Here is a 26,798-nt window from a genome sequence, read left to right on the forward strand (position 1 = left end):
CTGCAGCGGAATCGCCTTGGAACAGGAGAGAATGAGACGATTCAGAGGGAGGAAGACGTGCGACGTCTTCCTGGGGGTATGCCCCTGCTAACTGAACTGAGCTTAGCTATGAAGACCGATCCCTTAGTATTGATCAAAGGAGCCACGGAGTGACAGTGATATACGGCCGGCAGTCACGTTTGCGTTCCCTGACATTAAGGTGGAGGCTTACAGGAGGTCTGGGTTGCACCTGACCCTCATATCAGCAGTGGACGGAAGTGCACTTAGCTGGTGTGAGCAACACGCACTACGAGAGTTGATGAGTGAGGACTTGTTATTCGTGAAGATATCAGAGCCGGAGATGACCGTCTTCAACTTTGCTGACCACTTCCGAGACAGGATGGGAGAAGTGGACAGAGGGCACGTTGAGGTATTCCCGAAGCTCTGGAATCTAAGGACCTATGATAAAACAAACACAAGAATTCCTCGACTGACCGCAGCATACCATAAATTGAGAGAAGAAACGAAGGGCTGGGGTGACTTCAAGAAACTGCCAGAAGAGATCACCGAATTCCCTTTGATCAGAAGGACGTTGCTCGGAGCAGACTCGGTAGTACAAACCCCTAGGTTGAGACCCTTTGAAACTAATGAAAGGAGGGTAGCGAAATTCTCCGAGATGATGGACTCGTGCTTTGTGGACAGAAACGGCGCAGTGCTGCAGTATACGCAGTTTGCCTACACGGATGAAACATCGAGGAGACGAATAATCAATACAGCGACTTGACGAGGATGGGCGAAATTGGATCTAGCGCCTATGGTCATGAGAGGCAAGGCTGATTTACCGGAATCCTCTCTAATCTTAACGAGTGTAAAGCCAGAGTTAACGGTGGGTGGAACACAACAGACTAGAACCATGCTATCACCCTTCGGCTGCGAAGAAGTCAAGGTAGTTCGCGGAGAAGAGGAAGATCAGTCAGCTGGCAGACTACTTACACCGAAACTTCCAGATGGAGCAAGGGATGAAGAGCAAGGGCCCTCAAGTTCATGAAAGAACCCAAGACGAGACGATGGGCAGGGAGGAAGCCGTCGGTCGGAAGAACCAATGCAACAGGATCCCGATCAGGCCGAGATGGAGGACGATAAGGCTTGGAAGCGAGAAACGCTGGAAGCGACTACTGAGTCGGCAGACGAGGGATCTTCCACGCTGGAACCCCCGTCGGCCTTCATGGAAACGAACTGCAACTTGCCGGAGAGCAGCTCTCCGAGCAATTCTAAAAACACAGTGAGAAATAATTTCTTGATGGAATCACCAAGGAGAAGAAGAATAGAAGGCACTGCCAGAGTACCTTCCTTGGGAAAGTTGCCCGAAGAAGAGTGGGATGTGCGTCATAGAGACCACGAAAATAGGAAGGGCTGCAGTCTGGACAGAGTAGCCTTCATGGAAGAGGTCTGGACAGTAGTTCAGAGCTACGTGACCCAGTCTATTTTGAAAATAGGTCTCAACAGACCACTGATGCGGGAAGTCCCTGACAAACTCGACGAGTGTGAAGGGATATTGAGCGAGTTACTGATTGACTCGGCCACTGACGAACGTGAGGCAAACTCTCCTATACAGATGACGCCGCAAGAAGACAAGGAGGAAGTAGTTTATCTGTCAAGAACCCGAAAGGGAACGATGCGATTAAAGATGTTGATTGACAGGATTAATGAAATTAAAATGAAACTTGGCAGCAAAATGACATTGAGGAAAGCTGGAAAATCAAAGGTGGATTCCGAAATTTCGGTAAAAGCTGTCAACTCAGCCAAAAGAAAACGCGTCGAAGAAGCCATGGACAAAAGCCATTAAAATCAGATAATTACAAAATCAAGAGGAGTGACCGCACTCCTCTGACTGGAGCGATTTTACAAATGGATATACTCAGCCAATGTGGAGAGAGTACCCTTAAAGGTTCCAAAGCGTCTCCCATGAATCACGGAAAGGGAAGCGTCGTAGGACAGCTGGTCCCAGTGTAATAAAACCGAATGACAGTGTCGGAATCTGTATCGATTGATGAGCCCGCTGGTGAATACATGGAGATGTTGGAAAACAGAAGTTTGGCCAGAGGGCACTTAATTGCTGTGGAAGACAAAAGTGCTATGGAAGGTTATTTGGAGACGATGATGCAAGCCACCACCCTGAAGCAGGAAACATACGGAACTCTGGTATCGTCTGAAACGCACGCAGAAACGATCGAGCAGTTGGTGAGCCTACCATGGAGAGCAGTAGTGTTACGATACTTCGAAGAAGAAACGAGAACCACTCCAAAGATACATGCTCTGATAGCGATACCCTATATGAGAACAAAGTTACAACTGAGGTTCGCTTGTGGCATGACTGGACTGACACGCGGGGAATATGATTCGGAAGAGAGAAAAAGATCGAAGGAAGAAAAAGTGTTTTTAATGACGAGTATGAGGGATCTGATAACCCCAGAAGGAGCAGCAGTAGCGTGCGCGAAGCGGAGAGACGCTCTCTGTTTCATTCGATTCATGATAGAACAAATATCAGTGCCAGCCTTGAACACTTGTGTCAAGATGCTAAGAGAAGGTGATGAACGAGCGAAAGCCTTGCTCTTACTAGCGCTTTTGGACATCTATCAGAGTAAGACGATGCGAGTGAACATGAAGGAGCCCGTGGAGCTGGAACCGATGAAAAAGGTTGACGAAATGATAAGATTCTCTAACCAGGAGATGAAGCTCACTGCACCTTCAGTGCCAAAATCTGACAACCGAGCGGAGTTCGGATTGGGTTTCTCGTACGAGTTTGATGGTGGTTTGGGAACTGATGAAACCATCATGGTGTCCGCGCCCTAACGCCGATTCGATATTGCGATTGACACAAGACGTGCAGAGGGAACTGAACTCAGACTGTAACTTGTGTGACCTGAACATCATCTACAATTTACAATTTGATGATGATAGCCTCTAAAAGCAACGGAGAAGACAAAGTAGAGTTGCCTGGCTGGGGACCGGAGGACTGGGTTAAACCTGGTAGCTGTCTGGCAGAAGTCTTCGGACTGGAAGGTCACAAGTCTGGAGGTCTGGATTGCGTAATGATCCTGGAGAAATAACACAAGCAATTGACGATATTGTTTGGGAACATTGTGATGAAAGCAAAAACGGAAACGGAATTGATTGCAGATTGCCATGGAAGAACCGAGGTGAATCTAGTGACTGCACTAGGATTCTACAGCATGTTTGGTTCTTTAGAGTCACTATTGAATCTAGAACAAAAGCATGAGATGGTCACGACCATCAGTGTAGAAGTGTTTCCGGGATTTTTGCAAACCGAGCCGAAAGATATTGGAAAGTGGAGAGAAGCGATGGAGGCGAAAATGAACATCCGGCACAGTGAAACCTATCGTAGACTGACGGGAGCAAGAGATATTTAGTGGAGTCAACTTTAGCTCCAATATGCAAGAGCATGTTCCCAGTGCTATTCGTAGCGGTGGATGTGAAAAGTACAGGGACGATCGTGGATCAAGCCTTCTCAGTGCCAAAGTGCGTAAGACTAGCGAAAATGTCAGAAAAATCATACGAGTTACTGTGCAAAATGTTCTCAGCAGTTCCAGAGAGAACCAAAGAGGAATTAGAATCAATACTGGGAAAGAAATTCATGGGATACGCCAGTAGAAACTTCAGTGACTTTGGAAGACAAAAGCAGTAAGGGTCAACAGTCACGGATTACAATGCAGTAGATGAGAATGATGAAGTCCACCGAGTGATAATGGAAGTAGAACCACTACTGGAAACGTCGGGAAAGCGTAATTGGAGGAGCATCATGTGGATGAGTTCACCTGCCATTGCTTGCTAAAAACATGGTGGTACCCCGGGCGTAGTAATCTGGTGTTGATCTGGGACTGTGGAGAGCTGCTCTCCATGGGTTTACCAGATTCATAACAGCCCATAACGATAGTGATAGTGGGAGTTTTGATGGAGATACGACGGCTGGAAGCTCATGTAAGAGAGAACAATAGACAAGAAACGCCGACGAAAGAACAATTGCAGGAATTGGGTTGTCTAACATATTTAGATCTTTTTGAGACAACGTGCAAAATCTTGAACATTCCGATGAAAGTGAAAAATATATGGGCCAGAAGACGACTGATGCCATGGTTCAGAGCCAACATGACTGCATGGTTGTACGAAATTGCCAAGAAGCATATGTCGAAGCAAAGCAGAGTGAACAGTGCGTATCAGCAGGACATTGAAGCAGGAGCTTTCAAGCAAGCTTTTGTAACTCATCGGAATGCAGTTACCACCGCAGTGAAGAAAATTTCTAGGACAAGTGAATGTGACGGAAGAGAAAAAGAAGAGATGTTGAAGGAAGACTTGGAGAGAAACGTGACGTTGTGCCTCCACAACAGCTTCTGCCAAAACAGAGAAAGTAACGTTGATCCTCTACCTTGTTGTAAACAAAGAAACAAAGAGTAGAAGAGCAGAAGTGTTGAAGGACTACCTCCAACAGCGTCAGAATAGCTCCAGACGTGTTGCAAGACACTGAGACTAAAAGTGCGGAATCAATGTCGCAGGAGGAGGAGAGGGAGCATTGACAAATAAGCCGAATAACAAGATGCAAAAAGAAGATAAATTAGAAGAATTTAGAAGTTTTAGAAATTCTAGACGACGAAAACAAATAGTGAACAAAGAAAACAAACAAAAAGAGCAATTAAAGAGAGGATTTTAAAACTCAGAATTGTTTTGTATGTGGGAAAAAATCAAATGAGAAACAAAGCAACTAAGTTTGCAATTGAAACTGAAGAGAAAACATTAGTTGAATTTTGAAGGTTAAAGAATTAGTTGCATTTATAAATTTGCATTATGATTTTAGTAAGTGGCTATAGAGACACTTACTATTTTTTTAGTGGGGCTTGAGTGGAAGGTATATTAAAATATTCCAGCCTGCATGATTATTTTCAATCAATTAAGACGACTGATGACTTTGTGATGACATGAAAGGCTTGGGTAATCTCTTGAAGAGGGCGATTATTTCATTGTTCCTTCTGACAACCGAGTTCCTTAATTTTGATATTCAGGACCAATAATAACTATATTTCCGAAGGGAAGAAGCAGAGTAGGTTGATTTTAGTTTGTCGGTTGGCAGGACTGTCCTGCGTCCCAACACTTTTTAAACCTAGGAGAATAGACGTTGGGACATAGACGTTGAGAGTCACAAAAAATGTTTTATCTTAAGTTTAATCCTCGAAAATGCAGATTAGTGAAAAAATTGGGAAAGCTATAGTAGTGTAGTATGATGCCATTTGTATCTTGCAGTGAATCGATATAACGTGGATAAAAGTGATTTCATGCATTTTGTAAATTATGTTCGATGGCATTGTAACCTTTTGATGAAGACCACAGGACTCAATGAAGACATTGAACGGAGTGTCCGTGAAGTATGTGACATTCGACCAGAATGTGTCAAAATGCAAGTTCGAATTCGAAATTTTTTTGATGCATCAGACCGAGAAGATTGATGGTTTCAATCAATTAGAGCTCTTAATCGTTCATTTCGACGAATTCGGAAGGTTCAATTTGGAGTTTCATGTTAATTTTTAAAAATTCGATTTGGATGTGAACGACACGTAACCTTTTATTATTTCGCACCAATGGAAACTCCGAAATCAGTACAACAACAACGAAAAAACGACAGCAGATTGAGATTGTGATTAGAAGTTACAAGGCAAATTACGAGAACTGTCCGGCCTTCCGAGAAGAAAAAAGAGCGTTATTTCTCCGGATTCCAGAATCCGGAAGGGTCTTGGGATTGGAAATTGAACTATTTTATACAAACTTTTAGCTTAGGGAAATGCCCTGAATTGAATTAATAACATTGAATTAAAAAAAGTATGAAATCAGTCGAATTCATCCCCCCAGACGAGATGTGATCCGACCCTCCCGATTGTTTGGATCCGACCCTCCCTCCCGATAAATTGTTGTTACAGGCATTTATATCAGTCAGGATTGTTACGATCAATTCTGTGGCCCGTTTGTGGTGATTGTACTGTAGGCTTATTTGAGTATTTAAGCACATTAATGCCAATTTGCGCTCAATCTGGAAGGTACTCGGGATTAGAGAAGAAGACTGATCCGGCAATCAATATCTGTGGCTGAATGGATAGTGCGTGATACTAAAATTTGTTAGGTTGCAGATTGTTGGAAATTCGAGTTTTTCCTATGCCTCGAGTTTTTGAAAATTCGATCCTTTTTTCTGATTTTTTTTTGTCGCTTGATAGAGCTGCCTTTTGGTCGTTTTCTCGCAATTGTTTGCGAAGCAGAGCTTCGCCTCCGTGTCGAAATTTTGAAAAGTTCAATCTGAACCAAAAAATTTAACACGAAATTCGCAAGTCGAATTTTGTCCTAATTCTGTAGTAACGTGTTCGGAGGGTTCAAACCTACCTTCTGTCGGAAGGGCACAGCTGTCTGTTTACCTACTTGGTCTTTTCCTCTGTGCCCATTTGGCATGCAAATTGGTCGGAAAAAGATCATGTGACATTCGACCAGAATGTGTCAAAATACAAGTTCGAATTCGAAATTTTATTGATGCATCATACCGAGAAGATTGATGGTTTTAATCAATTAGAGGTCTTAATCGTTCATTTTGACGAACTCGGAAGGGTCAATTTGGAGTTTCATGTTAATTTTTGAAAATTCGATTTGGATGTGAACGACACGTAACCTTTTATTATTTTGCACCAAATGAAACTGCGAAATCATAACAACAGTAGTCTCAGTGACAACAACAACGGAAAAAAGACAGGACATTGAGATTGTGATTTGAAATTGTCAGTAACCATTCCGAGTTGTAACGATTGTGCCGCTACAATCGTTACAAGGCAATTCACGAGAATTGGGAAGGGCGTTGGGACGACGTGTCCAGCCTTCCGAGACCCGAGTCGAGATTTTTCACCTAATTTGAAGCGAGATTTGAGCGATTTTTTTAGACTGCGAAATCATAACAACAGTAGTCTCAGTGGCAACAACAACGGAAAAACGACAGCAGATTGAGATTGTGATTAGAAGTTACTAGGCAATTCACGAGAACTGTCCAGCCTTCCGAGAAGAAATAAGAGCGTTATTTCTCCGGATTCCAGAATCCGGAAGGGTCTCGAGATTGGAACTTGAAGTGTTTTATACAAACTTTTAGCTTGCTGGAAATGTCCTGAATTGAATTAATAACATCCAAATTCGTTTTCAGATTATGAGAAGCTAGGAGTTAAGGAAAGGGTTGATCCATCTTCGATGGAGATGATGCTTTTTATCTACTGAACCAAAACAATAGTAATATAGTAAATAAGTAGTAGCCCTGTTTTTAGGAGTGACCTCGTGGTCTGGGGATACTGAGACCCAGCCATGAGCTAACTATTTTGCATTTAATTGAGTTATTCAGAGCGTTCTGATCGAAGCCGGAAACAGTGACGTTTTTTTGTCGACCCGATGTTAGAAAGACCACCAAAAGAACTGGGTTTGGTAGAGACGGTGAAAAGTATGTAGAGCTGTGTTTAGACGCTGGCCAGTCGTTTTGGAACCTAGCTTAATTTTCCGTCGATATTTACTTATGTTACATCAATTTCTTGTTTTTAATCATCCAAGTGTTTGCGATTCTCTTTAATTAGATAGTTTACAGATCAGATTATGGAAACATCGGGAATCGACCTTAATTTCAGCGAAACTACAGACCAGGGAAACTTCGTTGATCGCTACAGCAGAAATTTAAACAGTAGTAGGTTAAACGAGGAAGAAGGTAATAATACTAATAGTGGTCAGGCGGGTTCGCAAGTTTTCCCTAATGCGACTGAAATCGGACATGTAGTCGCATCTCAAGTTTGGCAAAGTGGGACTGAAAAAGCGAAGAAATATGCCTCGATTTATGGTAATATAGACATTTTGCGACCTTATTTTGACGTAGAGCCTCGAACGGTGTTAATTCGACTGGCACGTGCTTTTGTGCCCGTTGTGCAGAAATCGAAACATGTCGAATTTCCGCGGGAACTTTACGGACCTTCAATGCTTAATTTTACTCTTGTAGCATTATTGCTCTATAGTATGAAGTCAGCCAGTCATACGATCCAAGACGGAACTCTGATTGGAACTGCAATGTGTGTTTGTTTTGGTTATTGGTTCGCAGTTTCTGCAATTGTTTTCTTCACAGCTTACATTGCAAATTCTACTCTTTCTTTTATTCAAGTAAGTTTAAAAAAATCAAGAGAAATAAGTAAATAAACTACGAAGTTTTGAGTTATTTGAATTTTTGTTTCCGTCTGTCAGCTTAGTTGCTGGAAAAGGAGTTTCATTTTTGCCCTAGTTAGTTATTTTTTCTTGAGAGTATGTTCATTGCCTGCTTCGTTGTGCCGAACTACCTCAGCTTTTATTTTTGGAAGCTTGTTCGGTTTGTCGTTTAAGCTCTGACGAAGTCATTCGTTTAACCTCTGACGAAGTCATAGTTACAGTTTCATACGTGTAATCGGATTCGTTATCTGCGCCCGATTTGTTATCTGCGCCCGATTTCTTTTGCTCTCCTGAGGGTTTGCTGTCATTATTAGCTGCAGAATTCGAAGGCTCTCGACTTGCGTCTTTTGTTCCGCTCTTCTTTGAATCGTCTCCCGATCTGTTGATTTGACCACTTCCTTCGCCACTTTTTTCAGCGCCACTGGGTTTTGGTTGACCCTGACTGCCGGAAATTTTGGAATCTGGCTCCTGTTTAGTACCATCACTGTTTCGATTAACGCTTGGGTCCCCTGACTTTTCTGGAGGTTCGTTTTCCTCTATGTCATCATCTGCAACGGTTACGTAAGTGTAGACGGATCCATCTCCTTCCGATTTGTCGTCTATACTTCCACCACTTCCAGAAAGCCCTACCGCTGACTCGGCAGCACCAGATTCTCCGCCAGACCTTTTCTTGCTTTCATCCCTGGACTCGGCGGATGGCTTTTGTGTTCCTGACTCTCTCTGCGTCTCAGGTCTTTCCTGTGACCCGGAATTATCCCTAGAGCCAGAGTTTCCCCTTGACACAGACTTATCCCTCGATTCTGGATTATCTCTCGATGCCGACTTATCTCTTGATCCAGACTTCTCCTGTGATGCCGACTTTGCCCTCGAGTCTGGATTATCTCTCGACGCTGATTTCTCTCTTGATCCAGAATTTTCTCGCGATCCAGACATTTCTCGCGCTTCTGATTCTCTTACCCGAGAATTGCCTTGTGGTTCAGACTGTCTAACTTTTTTGTTGCTACCTTGGGACGATTCCTCTCCCGCCTCTTCTTCATGCTCTGAAATTCCTGATGATCTTTTCTGAGCCGAACCCGAAGATCTTTTTTGATCTGAGCTTCCCCCTAAAGCAGTAGAACCAGATTGCTTAGCCTTGGAACCCGACTTCCTATTATCTGAGCTTCGCTGAGATGCTTCTTCCTCAGCTACACTACTGGTTTTGCTTTCTTTAACTGCTGAAGATGATTTGCCTTCGTTTTCTCCTTTTATATTAAATGATCTCAGAAATGCATCGGTTGCTTCTCTTAAATGGGCAACTGTCGAACCCTGAGCTTTGTCTGAATTTGAAGAACTTGTTGAACTTTTCTTACCGGACTGTCTCTCGGCTGAAGGTTTTTGAGACGCGCTTTCCGTGCCACCGCCCGATGGTCGTAAAAGAAGGTCCTTTGAAGGGCGCGTTTGACTGCCCTCTGGATCTTTGGACCCAGAAGCTTTTCTGGACTCCGATTGTTTCCCACTAGAACGGACTTCACTTTGGCTTCCTTCTCTTTGTGATTTAGAACCACTTTTCTTTCGCGAACCTCTCGAATCCATATCTTCGCCCGACGCATCTTTACTTCCTCTTGCTTTAGAATCCCTGGCTTGTGATTCACCGCTCGCACGGGCTGCTGTTGATCCACGATTATCTTGGCTCCCTCTCTGCGTACTAGATCCTTCTCGGCCGCTACCTTTTGACCCAGACTTGCCCCTAGACCCCCGGGAGTCACGTTCATCGTCTGGTCTATTTTGACTTCCTCTAGCTTCTTGAGATCGTCGCGTACCTTTTGAGCCATCATGGCGTCGTGAGTCTTGCGATCCGTAATCACCAGATCGTTTTTCTTTGCTTCCTTGTGACCGCGAGCCTTCGTGTTTGGAACCTGACCTTCCATCACTTGGACGCTGCGATGCTGATCCAGTTCTCTTTCTGGACCCTTGGGATCCTCGTTCATCTGGATGCCGTGAACCGTCTTTCTGTCCGGAGCCTTCTTGAGGAAGCCCACTAGGGTGCGATGAACGTGTTCCTGTCTGTTTCCTGGAACCGCGATCTCCATAAGGGTCATCTCGGTTATCGCGAGATTTTTTATCTTTTTGTGAACCGTATTTGTCTCCGCGAGAATCTCGATCACGTCGGTCATCTCCGGACCTTGCCCGAGACCCGATACCACGTCGGCTTCCTTTACGCGAATCGTTTTCACCTTCCAAACTTGGACCATCTTTGTCTGTAGCGAAGCTTCTGTCATGATCTCGCGCGGAGTCTCCCCGACTTCCACTTGGTCTATCCATTCTATCACGTCGACTTCCCCTGCTATCCCTGTCATCTCGACCTCTAGAATCCCTAGTACCATACTTAGAAGGAGAACGTGGCCTTGACCGACGCTCTCCGCGACTGTCTTTACCTCGTGAATACTTGTCACGTTTTGATCCCCGGCTGTCTGTTCTGCGCATCTCACCCCGACTATCAGTTCGCCGAGGATCTTTACTATCTCGGTTATCTCTAGTAGGGTCTCTGGGATCTCGAGCATCCTGCTCATCCCTGGGATCGCGACTGTCTCGAGGAGCTCGACTGTCTCTTGGATCACCCGTTCTGCGATCTCGACTATCCTTTGTACCCCGACTGTCCCTACTTTTAGTATCTCTAGGATCTCGGCTGTCTCTTGGGTCTCGGCTGTCCCTTGGATCTCGACTGTCTCTTGGGTCTCGACTGTCCCTTGGAGCACGACTGTCCCTTGGATCTCGACTATCTCTTGGATCTCGACTATCTCTTGGATCTCGACTATCTCTTGGAGCACGGCTGTCCCTTGGATCTCGACTGTCCCTTGGATCTCGACTGTCCCTCGGATCTCGACTGTCTCTTGGATCACGACTCCTAGGGTCTCTACTATCGCGTAAGTCTCGACTATCTGTTCTGCGCAAGTCTCCTCGACTGTCTGTGCGTCTTGGATCCCTACTGTCCCTTTCTCCTGTAGGCCTTCTCGATGGAGATCTTGAGCCTCGGCCACCTTTGGATGGTGATCTACTTCCGCCCCTAGAAGGTCCTCGTGATCCCATTCGACTATCAGCCCGAGATTTTTTAGATGGAGAAGCACTCCTTCCTCTGGAGCCACCCCTCGTTCCTCTCGACCCGGCCCTTTTAGAAAGCAGCTTGCTCTGATTTTTACTCAGCTCATTTATGCTTTGCAATCCGCTCTTCTTATCTGTTCTATCTCGGCTTCTACTCCCTCCCTTACTCATTCCACCGCTAGGTCTCAGAGTTGCGCCCTGAGATTTAGCTCTTTCCTTCTCGAGAAGTTCTGTTAGGTTGCCGCCTTCGCCTTCTTCTGGGTCGCCTTTTGACGGATCATCGGACTTGCCTAATCCTTTGCAGGGTTCTCATCAATCACACACACATCACATAAAAGTTTACTTTGTTGGGATGTGTACGAGGCTTCTTTTGATGTAATTGTCTCATCAACAAACGAAGTAGTATCAGCGTAATTTTTGATAAAAATGACCCATTTTTGGGGCAAAATTTTGATTGATAAATTTGAAGGAAAATTGTACCATATTAATTCTGGTGAAATTCTAAGCACTTTTTTCTCTTCTATTTTTGTCTAATTTCAACCCAATTTGAGAAAACCGGGTTTGAAATTTGAAATTTTGTTCATTTTCGGTTAATTTAAATCTGCACTGTAGAAGACAACGAAAATTTCATGTCTTGAATCCGCACGAAATTATACATTTCCAGTATGAGAACCCTGCCTTTGTCCGATTCCCCTTTCCACAATGGATCCGAAGGTCTTCCAGTCTTGGCTCTGGAATCGGTGGTGGCCCTCGAGTCTTTGGTTGCTCGAGATCCTTTCGATTTATCGCGTGAACCTCCTTTAGACTCGTCACGTGATCCACTCTTTTTTGAACTCCTGGAGTGCTTTGATTGTTTTGAAGACCCATGTTTTGTGGATTGCCGTGATTTGCTCTTAGAATCCTCCTTCGTTGACCGTTGTTTTGAACTTTGCTTCGACTTCGATCTGGACTCAGACTTGGACCTGGACTTCGATTTGGATCTTGACCTGGAACCAGAGCCGGATGAGCTCTCATAGTCTTCTTCACTGCTGTAATCTGATTCTGAGTCTGAGTCTCGATGTTTGGACTTGCTTCTCGATTTTGATTTAGACTTGCTGTCCTTAGCTGTTGACTTTCTTGACTTGGACTCTTTCGATTTAGACTTTCTGCTGCTCGCTCGCGATTCTCTAGTCTCAGATGTTCCTGGTTTCAAGGTCTTTCGACCTCCTTTCGATAGTCGGCTAGTTGAACCACCCTTACTGCTTCTTGCAGACAAAGAGAGTTCTTCGCTGTCGCCTGACTTTTTGCATTCACAGTGTATATAAATTGGAGCATTCGTTTTTTTCTTGCCAGCTAAAATATCCTGAATGTCGCTCTCAGATATGCTTTCATCCGGCCCTGTCTTTTTGCTGGAAACTGAAGTAGGCTTTGATGTAACATGTCTTGGAGTGTCGTGAATATAAGGAGATTCATTTCTGCTATTTGTTCTATCTCTGTGAGATCTCGGTGGAGGTGACGGGTATCTAGGTGGAGTCCTCGGAGTCGTGGGAGTTCGAGGAGTTGTTTGAGTTTGCGCAACATACCTCCGCCGACGTCTAGGACTTGTCTGCGTGTACCTCGGATACCTTCTGCGTGGTGTCATGTTAGTGCCTTTGCTGTTATATTGGTAGTCGAAAACTCCCAAATTGCGTAAACTTTGCATGATCAATTCCTCGTTCAGTTCGCGAGGCACTGGTGATGTTTGCGCAGAGTTGCCCCAGTACGGCATTCCATGGTTAATATGGCTCAGCTCATGATACGAACTTGCTGGGCCCTCTTGGTGGTTGTTATCAAATGCAGAGTAGCCGGCTGTTGGTGTTGGTTCGAAATTTTTTCTATTGCCCATAACGGGAAAGCGCCTTGGACGTGCGCGTGGTCTGCGCATCATACGTCGTCCCCTGCCTCTGCCTTTGGGACGAATTGGAGCCTGCATATTATCGTAGTGCGGAGGTGTGCCATACATTCCCCCTCCAGTACCCGGTGATGGCGACCTACAATAACCTCCGCAGCCTCCTTGGGTCAACCCATAACCCCCAGGAGACCCACCGTACCCTGCTGGAGATCCTCCGTGGCCTCCCGGAGATCCTCCGTAGCCTCCCGGAGATCCCCCGTAGATGCCTCCCGGGGATCCCCCGTAGCCTCCCGGGGATCCCCCGTAGCCTCCCGGAGAGCCTCCGTAGATCCCTCCCGGGGATCCCCCGTAGACGCCCCCTGTATCTGCGCCATGACCTTGAGTCGAGTGCTCCCACGACTGTGTGTTGCCATACGGGCTACTCTTTCCTGCATATGGACTGCTATTTCCCCCTTGTTGATTCTGGTTGGATGTATGGGGGTGTTGGTGACCCTGGTTTTGAGGAGCTCGAGGAGGTGGAGACGGAGGAGCAGGGGTTCTCGACGGGGCAGTGGCAGCTTGTGTCTGGTAGTTTCCATACTCGTGATCTTTCGGTGTCCGTAGCGAGATCTCAGACATCGTTTCAGCCGTGACTCCATGAGGTAAGCCCTCGTGAACCACGCGTTCCGAAAACAGCGTGTTACCTTTGCCTGGTTTAAAGGATTGGTTATTGTGGGTACCTCCTTGTATGTTCGGACTGTCGTTGTCACTTGAATTCATGTGACTAACCGTAAAATTGGACGAAAAAATTGGAGGCGATTCAGTGTTAAATTGTTTGTTGTTCGGGATTCGTATATGTGTGACTTGAGGATGATCGTATGTGTAGAACTGTCGGTCGGCAGATGTTGTTTCGCCTCCCATGTTTTGCATGTTGAGGTTCCCGGCGTAGCCCAAGTTTGGCCTCTGTCTTTTGGGATAGAGTCTTCTTTTCATGCTCCGCAGCAGTCGTTTAGGAGTTCCCATGCGTGTATGTGTTTCGGGACTGATTCCATCGCCATATGAAGTTGGGTTGCGACTAACTGAAAATTAAATTCGTAAAATTTTGCCAACCAAATATTGATTTACTATGCTCTCCGAAAACACTAAACAGGCCTAAATTTGACTAAAATTTTTGCACCATTGACAATTTTTTCGGAAAAAAAACAAGCGAAATGTGCCGTTATCGGACTTTTAAATTTTTTTAACTAAAAAACTTCCAACTAGAAGGTTGAGTATATTCGCGCCCGCCATAAGATCATTTTAAAGGGCTTTTGAAAAATTTTAGGGTCAGCCAAAAATGTTTTTCACCAAATAGTACTAAAGGGGACCGTGGCCGAGTGGGTAAGGTGTGCGTCTCTCAACATGAGCGTTCGAATCCCGCTTCGGTCACGGTTTGAGGTGTTTTATTGTCATCCGCCACCTCAAGGTGGACCGGCTGCGGTGAGATGGATGACATCCCCCCTCCCCCACCGTTGGTCCTATATTAAGTAGGACCGCTGTTAAAAACCGAAGATGACCTTTGGGTGGTTAAATGGTCGAATCCCTGAGCGAACGATGAGGTGGTCTACCACTCACTCAGTTTGCTTACGGCTGCAAGAGCCGTTTTGAGCTTCTTTTAATAATGATATGATGTCGTTACAAAAATTAACAAATTACTGTTCAACTCTATCTGGCGAGGAGACATTTTGTACTAAAAAAACCATTGAAAAAACGAGTGTTTTTTCTATGGAAAAATGAAAGAATCATAGTAATTCATGTTGTCAAAGGAATTGAGAATGTTTAAAATCGTGAAAAAAATCTTCAAAGTTGTTATTCAAAAACTGGCTTTTGATATTTCTGAAGCTTCGCGGAGATTGGTATCATTAATTATCATTGAATTATGCCTAGACGTGGGCTGTTTGTCAATTACGTTTTCTCTTCTTGGGTCCATACGGGTAGGGGTGAACATAATTCTGTCTCCGGGTAAGTTCTTCCAGTGAGCCGTATTTGCGCTGAGTCACTGAAATAAATCTTCAAATCTCAGATGTGTTCAACTATAATGGTTAAGCATGCTCAATTATTGACAGGCTGAGAGTCGGTCAGTGGAAATAATCATCTGGTTTTAATCATAGGGGTTCGTAGAATTTGATCCTATTAGTCCCGAGCTAGGGGTATCTATCTAGGGTAAAGCGAGTTTCTCTCTCGGAGACTATAATATAATCGGTAACTTCCCACATGGCATAATTCCCAAATGGCATAAAAATGGAAACTTTTCCCAAATGGCATAAATTTCAAGTTTTCATTGTAATTTAAACGTTTTCTATCAATTTCTATTTCTATCATTTTGTCAGGAACGAAAGCATGCGAACAAGATTAGGAATTAATTGCTTCCAAACAATTTTACGCAACAAATTTGTCGAAAAAGTTGACCACAACAAGCTTATTAATAACCGCAAGCTTAATCTTTTTGCTTTGATAGAAAATGTACAAATTTTTCACGATAAAATGTCAATCAACATTTGAATTGACAATTTGACTAATTTTCTCACATTGTTCACGAAAAAATTGTTCTCGATTTTTCCAAAGCAACTGTTGCATGAAATTTATGCCATTTGGGAAATATTTCATTTTTATGCCATTTGGGAATTATGCCATTTGAGACGTAATCATATAATCGAGGCTAATTGGTGGCCAGTGATATTTTTATTGCCAATGCGTAGTTTTGTCTTTTTAAGAGTAATGAGTGTAGTCAGTGGCGTGCGCAGAAATTTTTCTAGGGGGGAGGGGGCGGTTTTTCGATTTTTTTAGGTCAATCAATTTGATTTTCCGAGCTCTCTTTCTAGTTATTAAAGTGGATTTTAATTATCAGATTTCCCAGCGAAATAAAATCCTTATGTATTGATCTAGTTTCCTGAAATTGGGTTACTTTCAAGAAAAAATTTTCAATTATAAATTGTTCTAGAAATTCAAAGAGGTTTAATTACATCTATTTTTTTCTTCGATATTCGAAGGCTGAGATTTATTCAAAAAAACAAGTCAACATTTTTTCTTTGCGTTCATTGCTTTTTTCAACTGTCATTTGGCTATGTTTTGTATGTATAGTGCGTCAAAGGCTAGCTCTGTGTTTACCTTGGACTATTAACAAATTGGCTAAATTGAGATATTTTTATGAAAAAGCAAAAGCCGTACATTTTGACTTTTTTGGGTAAGATCGCGTTTGTGGAAATGTAACATTCGAGACTGGTCTGGACTAACATGCAAGACTGGTTCCGCCGACGAAATTGGTGCCTGGATTCTTGATCATGTACTTCACATCGTCTTGAAGGGGTCCCTGTAGTTTGATGTAGTCTAGAATCGGATCTGCTTTCCGGTTTATATTCACATTACAGTCTGACATACATCTAGGCCAGGGTCCCCAAACTTGTTTTTTAAATGAAATCTTTTCTTTTATTTAGAGCAATGTTATTATTCATGGAAAACTTGCAAGGTCTTTTATCTCCTCCTTACATGCAATTTTTACAAAAAGTATTTGATCAAATTGGCCGACTGATTTTACCGTTGCAATTAGCAAGCTTATTGCAATCGGGTACTAGACTTTTCCCCCAAATACTTTTGTCCACAAAAATCATCTCCTGGATTCATTCATTGAGTGGGCTTTCTGTCGCAACAGACGAATTTTGAGCCTTTACCATTTTAAAAATCTGATCTTTATATCTCAGCCTTATGCTATGTCGACTTAGTGGCCTCATGTTGCGTTGTTTGATTGGCGAAAAAAGTTTGTGTGCGTGTGTTTTGAGAGGGAGGGCGCCTCAAAATGTTTCATTCGTTTTTAAGTCTTTACCTTTGGGATAAGTAAATGTATTGCAATTGGGTACTAGAATTTTGTCCTGTGAATCACAGTGTTCACGGGACTCACTCCTGGACTCATTCACCTCTTTTTCCTCTCTCTTGCAAATCCTAGTCCTCTTTTTTTTTTTACTAATATTGAGCATGTTTTAGAGCTTTTTAGTAGTTAGACTTGCGAAAGCAAATGTCTTTTATCGGAAACTAGACTTGTATCCTAAGGTCTGGGGTTCGAGTCCCGGCTGGGTTTTTCTTCAGTACGTATGAAATTATATACATTTTCCGGGAAAAATTGAATTGTCGGTTTTTTGTTTTTCTGTATATGTTTTGTCAGCTTAAATGCTAGCAGTTTTTGTTGTAGATGCAACATTTTTAGATGTTTTCCTGTAATTTATTAAATTAGTAGCCCTGACTTTGTATATTTTCGTTTTTATTATTTTGTTTCACTTGAAAGCTTCATTTGGCCAAAATGTTTTTGGCATATGTTTTATCGGCTTAGTTACCTTGATTTGTGTCGCCTCAATATCAACAACTTTTCTTAACTTTTTTCTTTTCGGCTCAGTGAGCGGATTAGAGCTACTTTTTTGGTTCAATAAACGCCTTATAGGCATAGTCGCCGCTCGTTAAAAAATTAAAGACTTGTTTATTTTTATCTCTTTAAAAAAATTAATAAATTCAAACAAATTGTTTCCTATTATTATTTTCAAAAAAACGTCGTTCGAAGTCTTTTTTGTTATTTCTTGAGCGTGATGCTGTTTCAATTCTGCAGTTTAAGCATCGCAAGTGGCACGAAGCTTAGCTTTGCCTTTGTGTTAAAAATTTTTCGGCTGAAAGTTTTTCTGCTCAGTTATTTTTCGCTTCGGTACCGCCTGGTAAAGTTTTTTCCGATGCTAATTTTACGTTCTGTCTTTTTTTTCAAAACTAGCTCCATTCATTTTAATGTTTTTGATTTGTTTTTTGCCTTACCGGCTTTCTTGTATTGTATAGCAAGTGGTGCGAAGCAAGTGTGAAAATTGACATGCGGACGAATTAAGTCTTGACCAACATGTTTGGCATTGATTTTTAGCTTTGTAAAACCATTCGTCACGCTGTAAATTTAATGATCGTTCGTGCCTATAGATTAACAAGACTGCTCGTATCAGGGCGAAGCCCTAAATGTTCCGACTGCCTTTTATTGCTTAATAAAATGTAATAAAAATGAAAAAAAAAATTCTAAAATTTGAAATTTTTTATGAAAATCATCCCCCCACACGCCATATAAAGTACAAAAGGATAGATTTCGCTCCTTGTAACAAATCAATTATGGCAAATAAGCTTCTTCCAATTAATTTGGAGCGATTTCTAAGACAGATTAAATCTCCGCTTACGCGTTAATAGCGCGAACGAATTATATCGCGCGTTAATTGTCCCAAATTGGTCAAAATGGCAATCTTTAAACCCTCATAACTTCACGAAAAATGATCACAGGTGAAATATCTTTTCAAATATAAGCTCAGGACAACAATAGCTTTCGAATGATATAAAAAAATTCCGTCAAAAATTTGTCTGAAGAAAAAAAAACCCCACCCCGAGCACAAATATTCCGTTACTTTCGTATCGAAAGTCGGAACAATTAAGCCATGTCAAGCATATTTGGGCTTCATACTTAACCACGCATTATGGAAAACCACTCATTACACCATAAAATCGATGTTTATGCAAGGGCGTGGGAATAAAAAAGAGCTTAGATCCTTAATATTACGAGGCTCAGTTAGTAGAAGCAGTAACCGCTAAATGAACAAACTCCAGTTGTGCATTTGAACCGAACAAGAGGGGCTACGACTAACGAATTTTTTAAGATTATACAGTCAAATTCTGATTTTTTTCCACAATTTGGAGCCAACTATGTCAAGTCCATGCACTTAAGCCGGCTAAGTTTTTGTTCCTTTCGTTCCCATACTTCTGCGGTTATTAAGTTAGTTCGAATGTCTTAGAGGCTACGGCAGAACCTTGCAATCGAAATGGATTTGTTAGCTCTCCTCTCCGAGTTGCTAAAAAAATTTGCTTTTTTGTTTTTACAAAATATGATTATTAAAGTCTTTGGTATTTTGTTTTACGGGCGGATTTTCAAGAAACCGCCCTATCTTAGAGCCGAAATTACATCAGAATAACGTAACAATTGCGTAAAAACAATGAAATTCTGCTGTTATGTTGCATAACAATATTAGCGCACCTTTCGATTTCGGTTTTGAAAAACCATATGCAATGAAATTTGGCATGATGAACAATTGAACAACTGTGAACTTTTTTGGTCTCTTTTTCCTTCCCCCCCCCCCACCGCACACAAATATGAATTTTATAGTCTAGCGAGTGGTTTTACAAGGTTAATTATGAAGACCAAATATGTTTGTTATGGCCTAATCAGTCTGCATGTCAATTTTCATGACAATCGGACAAAGTGAACAGTAATTTCAAATTGAAAAATTTGCAGGTGGGGGGGGGGAAGGAAAAAGATCCCTTTTTTGTTCTTAATACCTCACAACATAACATCCCACGTTTAGCCATAATCGCCCGTATAACAACTATTAAAAAAAGAAACTTTAAAAAGTGGGGGAAAGTGGAATAGAGTTTGTTAGTTTTCGGCTTTTTGGCCCTTCGGCTTGCTGGCCTAGTATTATATTAAGCTTAGTTTTAGTCCCTCCCCCACACGCCCAAAAACGTCAGAAATGTTTGCCTGTTTTGTGACCCTGACCTGCGCAGTGGCTGTGGCAGAGGGGGGCGTGGCTGTTTGGTCTTGAAGAAGCCGAACTTGTGCCATGGGTTGTTTGAAATAGGTTTCACGGCGTCCATAGTCAGCGGCTGCAAACTGAGCTGAAACGACCACAAAATAGCTGCAAAATGATTCATCCTGTCGAATACTTTGAAATAAATCATGGCTTAGAGCTTAGCTGAACATAGATCAGTAGAGGAGTTATAGAAAAGAGTCGATGGCTCTTCCACCCACCCACGCACATGTCCTCCGCCATAATTTTAGTTTGTTGTTTTCAGTTTATAAAGCAGTTAACTTAGCAGTTAGATTAAATAGTGATGTATTTCGATGGAGCTTCTGAAGACAATGTCAAATTAGTGTCTCAAATTTGGGATGTGTAGTGGGGGATACAGGAAAGAGCCGATTTGCCTTACCGTGTCTCCTCGGTAGGTTACTGTCGGCCCAAGAACTCCACTCGCATGGGCCATCTTGTCTCTTTCTTTTTCTCTCTCTCTCCCTTCCACCTCCTCCGAGACAACTCACAGCGAGTGTATTTTAGGAGGGTAAGAGGGACAATAGAAGGAAGGCGTGAGGGGGACTAAGTTGGTCAAAATATGGTGTACTAGTTCTATCGTGTAAAATGGAAGAGGTCCTTGTTTGTAGAGAATTTATTGAAATAATGAGGTTTCAAGACACGTGCTTAAGAAAAGGCACGTGCCTTAATTGTTACTTATTGAAGTACGGGTAATATCATAACACTATTTTAAACCCAGGTATGAAGAACAAATCTTCACAAAAATTAGTTTTTTCACCATAATAAGTTTCATTGTATTATGACAACGTTAAATTAGTTTTTCAAAGTTGGAATCCAAATGGGGGGGGGGGGCTGGAAAAGAGCCCATCGGGCCTTTTTTTTACCGTTCTCTTCACCATGATGATTGTTTCATCTGAAAGTTATTATGTTCATACTTTTACCCAAGGGATCGTAGTGCAATACTGCGAATCAGCTTTTTTTGAAACTAAGTCGCAAATGAAGTGCTCATTTGATGACACATTTGGTATATTTCCAAGTATTGGTAATTTTTCAGCATTTGTAGCTGATTTATTGGCGGCTACTTTTTTAGCGGCCCTGCAATTTTTTCCTTTTCAAAAACTATCCGCCCAAATATCAGATCAAGAGTTCAACTTAAAGAACCGGTGTTAGGAATTGTCCCTGCATAAAACGTCCTGTATTTTGTAGAAAACAGTTGTGGCCATAAAAATTGACCAATCAGCTTGACTGTTTTTTGGCTACATTGCCAAATCTGAGATTAAAAATACCCTCGAAAGAACAGGTATTAGAAATTTTTTCTGCAAAAGCAACTACAACCTAATTTTTGTAGAGAATCAGTTCTGGTCTTATAAAAGGTCTATTTTGTGAAATTTTAACCGTTTTTTGGGAAACAGTTGGCCTTTGTCGAAAACTATCCTGCATAATCGGAAATCAAGGATTCAATCGAAAGAGTTAGTGCTAATAAAGGGATGTTATCTGCATTGTGGCTATGCCTTTTTTATTAGAGAACAGCAATGTTGTTTCCTCTTGTTTGTTTCCAAACGACCGTGGCGAGCATGCTAGGACTGAGACTAATGTACCGGTCAGAGGTTCAATTCCGGCATATTGAATAGTTTTGTTTTTATTTGGCTACACTTTTGCTGCATAGCATTGGCTATTTGATACAACTGTAGCTGCTATATTGTTAGCTAGTGTTGATAAAGTTTCAACAGAATGGTATAGAAGCAATTCCGGCACATTTTGAAGTTTTTTCGAGTCTTCATCTTTTTTTTTTCGTGTTTTACTTTTTAATTGGCTTTTGGAACTTTTTTGCCGTGTTCTTGGTTGTGTTTGCCAATTGCAGCTTCGCCTGTGTCGATATTTATTAGCGATTGCCTCATAATTGGCAGTTTGTTCTGTTAAGTTTTTTTAAATTCTCTCGCTTGAACTTGATTGTGTGTTTCGCTTCATTATCTTCGCTTCAACATGAAGTTCCCTCGGTCCATGTGCTTACGCTTGCAATTAGGAAGCGTATCAAATCGAAATATAGACTTCTTCTGCGTTACCAATTGTTCAAAAAAATCACTTCAATGATTGGTAACAGCACTTACGCTACATTAGCCTGCTGACATGTACTTTTTAAAAATATTATCATGCTCATTAAACTACTGTATTACCGATTGATGTTAAATTACTCTCCAGTAGTTTATTAGTTTTCCTGATTTTGCAATTTTTCTTTTTTTGGTCTCTTTGTATGTTTCTTCGGCAGTTTTCAGAGCCTGAACTTTATTCAGTTTCAAGTTATTTTTACCCTTGCTTTAAGCAAGGGTATTGCAATCGTGTACTAGACTTTTTCCCGTAAATAAATTTGTTCACAGAATGGTCAAAGTTAGAAAAGGTAACTTTGGGGTCAGTTCATGAATTCAAACTTCTTTGCGTCTCCAGCAACGAATGCACCTGGGACGGCAAAGGTACTCGATCGAATCTGACAGGACCTGATTTTTTTTGAACCGCAAATAGTCCGTTTCAAAAAAATGAACGGCTATTCATTTTCTGCTTATGTTTTATCGGCTTAGTTGCCATATTGCAGAATTGTTTGTTTTTCAGTTTATTTACCTTATAGTTGCTCTTAGTGTTCTGATTTACTTCTGCTGTTTGTAACTTTTCTATCCTTGACTCGTATATTTTCTTTTTTATGATTTTTTTCGCCTAAAAACTTTTTTCTGCCCAAATGATTTCGGCTTGTTTTTTATCAGCTTAGTGACCTAATTTCGAGTCGTTTCAACGGAAACATCGCTTTGTTTTTGTTTCCTTTTTCTCGGCTTGATGGATTTCGGCATATATAATATCGACTAATTGACCTCATATTGCGTCTTTCAACGAGCGAAAAAGTTTGTGTGCGCGTGTCTGTGTTTTGAAGATGAGTTGAACTTTTCGACTTTTTATTTTCCTTTTTTGGGCTTCATAGGTTTCGGCCTTTTTTTACATCGACTTAGTGGCCTCATATTGTGTCATTTGACGAGCAAATCAAGTTTTTTTGAGAGTTTGTGTGTGTTGAAGATGAGTGGGGTTTTATAAAACTTTCATAAAAATTAAGTCGCGTTGATTTTTTTGGCTTTAAGTTTGGCCATAAGGTTTCTGACAAGGTATTTTTGGCTTTGTTACCGCTGGGTACATTATATTCCGATGCTAATTTCAAATTGGCATATTTCTGTTTCGAATCTAATCTTATTCATTTTGATAGATCTAGTTTTTTTTGACATTTTCGGTTTTTTTCTCTTCAATTTTTTAACTTGTTTTGTAATGCAAGTGGTGCGAAGCTCGGCTTTGCCTCTGTATAATAAAATTGGTTGTAATTTTCATTTATTCCCATAATCTATTTTTAATAGCTCTGTTGCTTAAAAGGTTCAATCGGCAATTAATTTTTGACCAATTTTTTGTCGGCATAGTCGCCTCTCATTGCGTCATTTGTAGGGTGATATTACATATTTAGGCGGTTTTGCTTCATCTATTTGTTGCGGCAATTTTTTTGTCTTCGGTTCAAACGACGTCTACCGCTGGATAATTTTTGCTATTCTTAAAATATCAAAGCTAAATAAATTTTGTCTGAAAGCTAATTGAACGCTGGCAGTTTTTTTCTTGTTGAGTCATTGAACGTAATTCAGACCCTTATATAGGTCGTGATTTTTTTTTTGTTTTAATTTCAAGTAAGGTCTTAAAAATTATTCAGGCTCAAATTCACTTCGCGGTCTGAGTTTTGTTTTCTTTTCAAGTTCAGTTCATTTCCTTCTTTAAAATGAATGCAAACTCCACTATCAAACAGAAAAAGTAACACAAAATGTGAATAACTTCCAATTTCAAAAATGGATTTTATTTTTGATATTTTTCAGCTCTATTAAAAGTTTTCCTATTGATCCAGTTTTCTTAAATGGGGTTAATTTTATTTCACTTGCTTGAGCGAGTGACTTGTAATTGGGAACTAGACTTTTTTTCCCGTAAACAACCTTTAGTACACTTTCTGACGACATTCTGACATGCTTAAAGGCTGACTGACATGCTTAATTTCATAAAAATTCAAATAAATAGTCTATTTTGGCGCCTTCGACGCCGAAATAGACTAATTTTGAGAGGAAGCCCGCTTAAAAAAACGCGATTTTTTTGTCAACATTTTCCAAAAAGTGCCCAAAAACGGCTTTTCAAAAATTTGACTGTAGCGCTAGAATTTTTCTCCAAGTACGATCGTTGTAGTGTTCTGGGACTGCTCGGAAACTAAAGGTCTTTATAGTGTTCTGGTTGCCGCACGAAAAAAAGGTCGACAAAATGTTCAAACAATTTTTGAACATCCGCCCCCACCCTTCGAGAAAATTCTAAAACTGCCCCTGGCTACCACAAATAATCATCGGAGAGAAATGACTGATAAATCACATTAAAGCTTCTACAGTCGTGATTCGGAAAGTTTTGAAAAAGTTTGTCAGCGTCGAAAGAAATCGGTTGAAAATTTACGAGTTTTGTCTGAATTCGAGCGAAGAAAGCAAGTGAAGGCTTACAATAGCTTATTTTAAATAATGGCTCAAAAGCTTACATTAGCTGAATTTAAAACGTAAAAACTTAGTTTTACCCGAGTGAACTTAGTTTTTTTGAGTGTTTTAGCGCCTTTAGGAATCAAAAAATTCATAAAAACTGCTAAAAGTTTGAAATTTTAATTTTTTTTTTGGTTTTCTTGGCATTTTTCTTTAAAAATTGTTTTTCAATCTGCTTATTTTAATATGACTGTCCAATATGCCTTTTCTTTAGTTTTTAGTTCAGATCTTTTTATCACACCACGCCGAAAAAACTACACTACGTTGAAAAAAAAACTTTTTTAGACTATGGTCGGATCATTCCAAGCTACTTGCACAGTAACCGGCTATCCTTGTTAATAATTAGTAATTGTTATGAATTAGTAATTGTTAATAATGAGTAATTGTTAATAATTAGTAATTGTTGAAAATTCTTAATTGTTAATAATTAGATAGCTTTGAAGTGCTGTTGCAGGTGTTGTCGTTCACTGGCTATGCTCTGGTGGCGCCCTGTGTGATAGTACTACTCTCCGCCATATTCCACCCAGTGCATGACCACCTTTTCTTCTACCTCCTCTGGCTATTCATCGGGGGACTCACAGCTGCCAGACTAGCCACTGCATTCGCATCCAGGTATTACTATATTTATTGATAATAGACATGTTGGCCTTATTGGTGTTCTTAATAACCAAATTATTAACTAATTGGTCAATTTTTGAAAACAAGTTTATTATTTATTTATGTTCCGCCGTATTTACGTTCCGCCAGTAAGATAGCAGTGCATCAGAGAAAATTGGGCACTTTGCTCAAAAAAATTGGAAGTCGGGCTCTTCAAGTTTCCCATTCATTTTGCCAAAATTTTAACTTCAAATTGTTTAAAAATTGTTCCTACGGCAAATTTCTCTATAAAATGTGTAAAAAAAAGTTGTTCACTTGTTCATACATACACGTTTTATTGTTGATTAGAACATTAAAAGTCATTTGAATTAGACTTTTTCAGTTTGTATATTCAAAAAATTAAAGGGGAAACCGGAAAAGAGCTGGTAACTGGAAAACACGTGTTTACTAAATCCGTTAGAACCATTTAACTGTAGGGCGGAGGATTCGACACACAGAGTAACTCTTATGGCAGTATCAGCTTCTCTTCACATGCTGTTCATGCTGTATCTTCACTTCGCCTACCATTCCACAGCCGAACAGATCAACTCAATCGCAATCCAAATCCAATGAAGGCTTCTATCACATCACTGGGAAAAGTATTTACGAAGTATGGGGGAGTGTAAACGAAACAGCACAAAAATGCGGCCACTTCAGTTGAAGAATCAGAATAGTATAGTAGAGAAGGAACTTTGTGTTACATTTCTTCTGAACCCTCTGCATTCATTAAGCTCCAAAAAACTAAAGAAATACCTTTATTACTGACTGAGCTAAAGTTTGTAAATTCAATTCTAACAGCAATGTCCCAGTTTCAATTAGATCTCAAATATTTTCCTATCAAATTGTATTAATTGGCGTTGCTTTGATAAATATGTATGAGGTTAATGCTTAAAAATTTAGATTCTATCTTTTGAATTACTGCAGCAAAAAAAAAGAGTTCTAACCTTAATCCAGTTCGGATGGAGTAAAGGTATTAAATAACTCGATTCTTTTACCGTTTAATTGATTCTATTAGCTTATTTAGCTTTTCATTTGCGTTTTCCGCAATGCAAATGGACGGAAGTATAGAGAGTTGCAAAAAGTTCGGACAGACAGAATTAATTAAAAAGAGCAACTGTCTACACATCAACGAAAATTAAAACTGAAATAAACATAACGTCGAAAGTTCATAATGCAGAGTTACGGGGTCAACTTAACAATCCCCCTTTCAAAGGGGAAGAGATCGTTAATAAGATTACTTGCAGCGAAATTTCGACCAATCAGAATGCAGCAAAATTCGAGTTTACATACAATGCTCTGGTGCGAAATTACAGTTCTTATTTACAGGGGTGGAGATTCTTTAGTAGATTCAATAGGGGGATTGTTAAGTAGATCCGAGTTTCGCTCAAAACCTATAACCACGGCGTTCAGTTGCATCCGAAGCGTCGAAATAGTTTTTAGTAAAATCTGGATGTTCTTTGCAGTCTTTAAAAATTAGGCTAGCATGATCATCGGATAATCGACAATCTCGCGTTTTGAATTTGGTCTGACAAAAAATTCAAGGTTGTTCGGCTTCAAATTTTGCATGCAAAAGACCGTCAAAAAGCACTGATTGTTCCTTTTAATTAATTCCGTCTGTCCGAACTTTTTGCTACTAATTATACGTCACTGACGTGAATGTTTGAAAAGAAAATTGATATTAACCGAACCGAATCAGAAATTTCAGCTCAAATGAAATTCATCTGCTGAAAGTTACGTAAATAGCTTTCTCCAAATACGAATGTGGTAATGGCGCGAAAAAAACGTGAC

General features: G+C 41.0%; 3 protein-coding genes across 4 annotated transcripts; 1 reads left to right on the top strand and 2 right to left on the bottom strand.

Moving 5' to 3' along the window:
* Positions 1-7,477: 7,477 nt before the first annotated feature.
* LOC134854631 (protein YIPF3-like) lies at positions 7,478-25,925 on the top strand. 2 transcript variants are annotated; one of them, XM_063870976.1, is made up of 3 exons: positions 7,478-8,205; positions 24,829-24,986; positions 25,448-25,925. In XM_063870976.1, the coding sequence occupies exons 1-3, from the start codon at positions 7,654-7,656 to the stop codon at positions 25,581-25,583; spliced, it is 846 nt and encodes a 281-aa protein (XP_063727046.1). In that variant the 5' UTR covers positions 7,478-7,653; the 3' UTR covers positions 25,584-25,925. The 2 variants fall into 2 exon arrangements, with proteins under 2 accessions (XP_063727046.1, XP_063727047.1); XM_063870977.1 differs by having other exon boundaries at positions 7,480-7,762; positions 24,818-24,986.
* LOC134854348 (zinc finger CCCH domain-containing protein 13-like) lies at positions 8,283-11,496 on the bottom strand. The gene has a single exon (XM_063870569.1). It carries the CDS (start codon positions 11,494-11,496, stop codon positions 8,380-8,382), a length of 3,117 nt encoding a protein of 1,038 aa, XP_063726639.1. The 3' UTR covers positions 8,283-8,379.
* LOC134854349 (serine/arginine-rich splicing factor 4-like) lies at positions 11,921-13,424 on the bottom strand. Its single transcript, XM_063870570.1, has one exon. The coding sequence runs from the start codon at positions 13,304-13,306 to the stop codon at positions 11,921-11,923; it is 1,386 nt and encodes a 461-aa protein (XP_063726640.1). The 5' UTR covers positions 13,307-13,424.
* Positions 25,926-26,798: the final 873 nt, after the last annotated feature.

Source organism: Symsagittifera roscoffensis, chromosome 9 (genome assembly GCF_963678635.1).
Source record: "Symsagittifera roscoffensis chromosome 9, txSymRosc1.1, whole genome shotgun sequence".
NCBI lineage: Eukaryota > Metazoa > Xenacoelomorpha > Acoela > Convolutidae > Symsagittifera > Symsagittifera roscoffensis.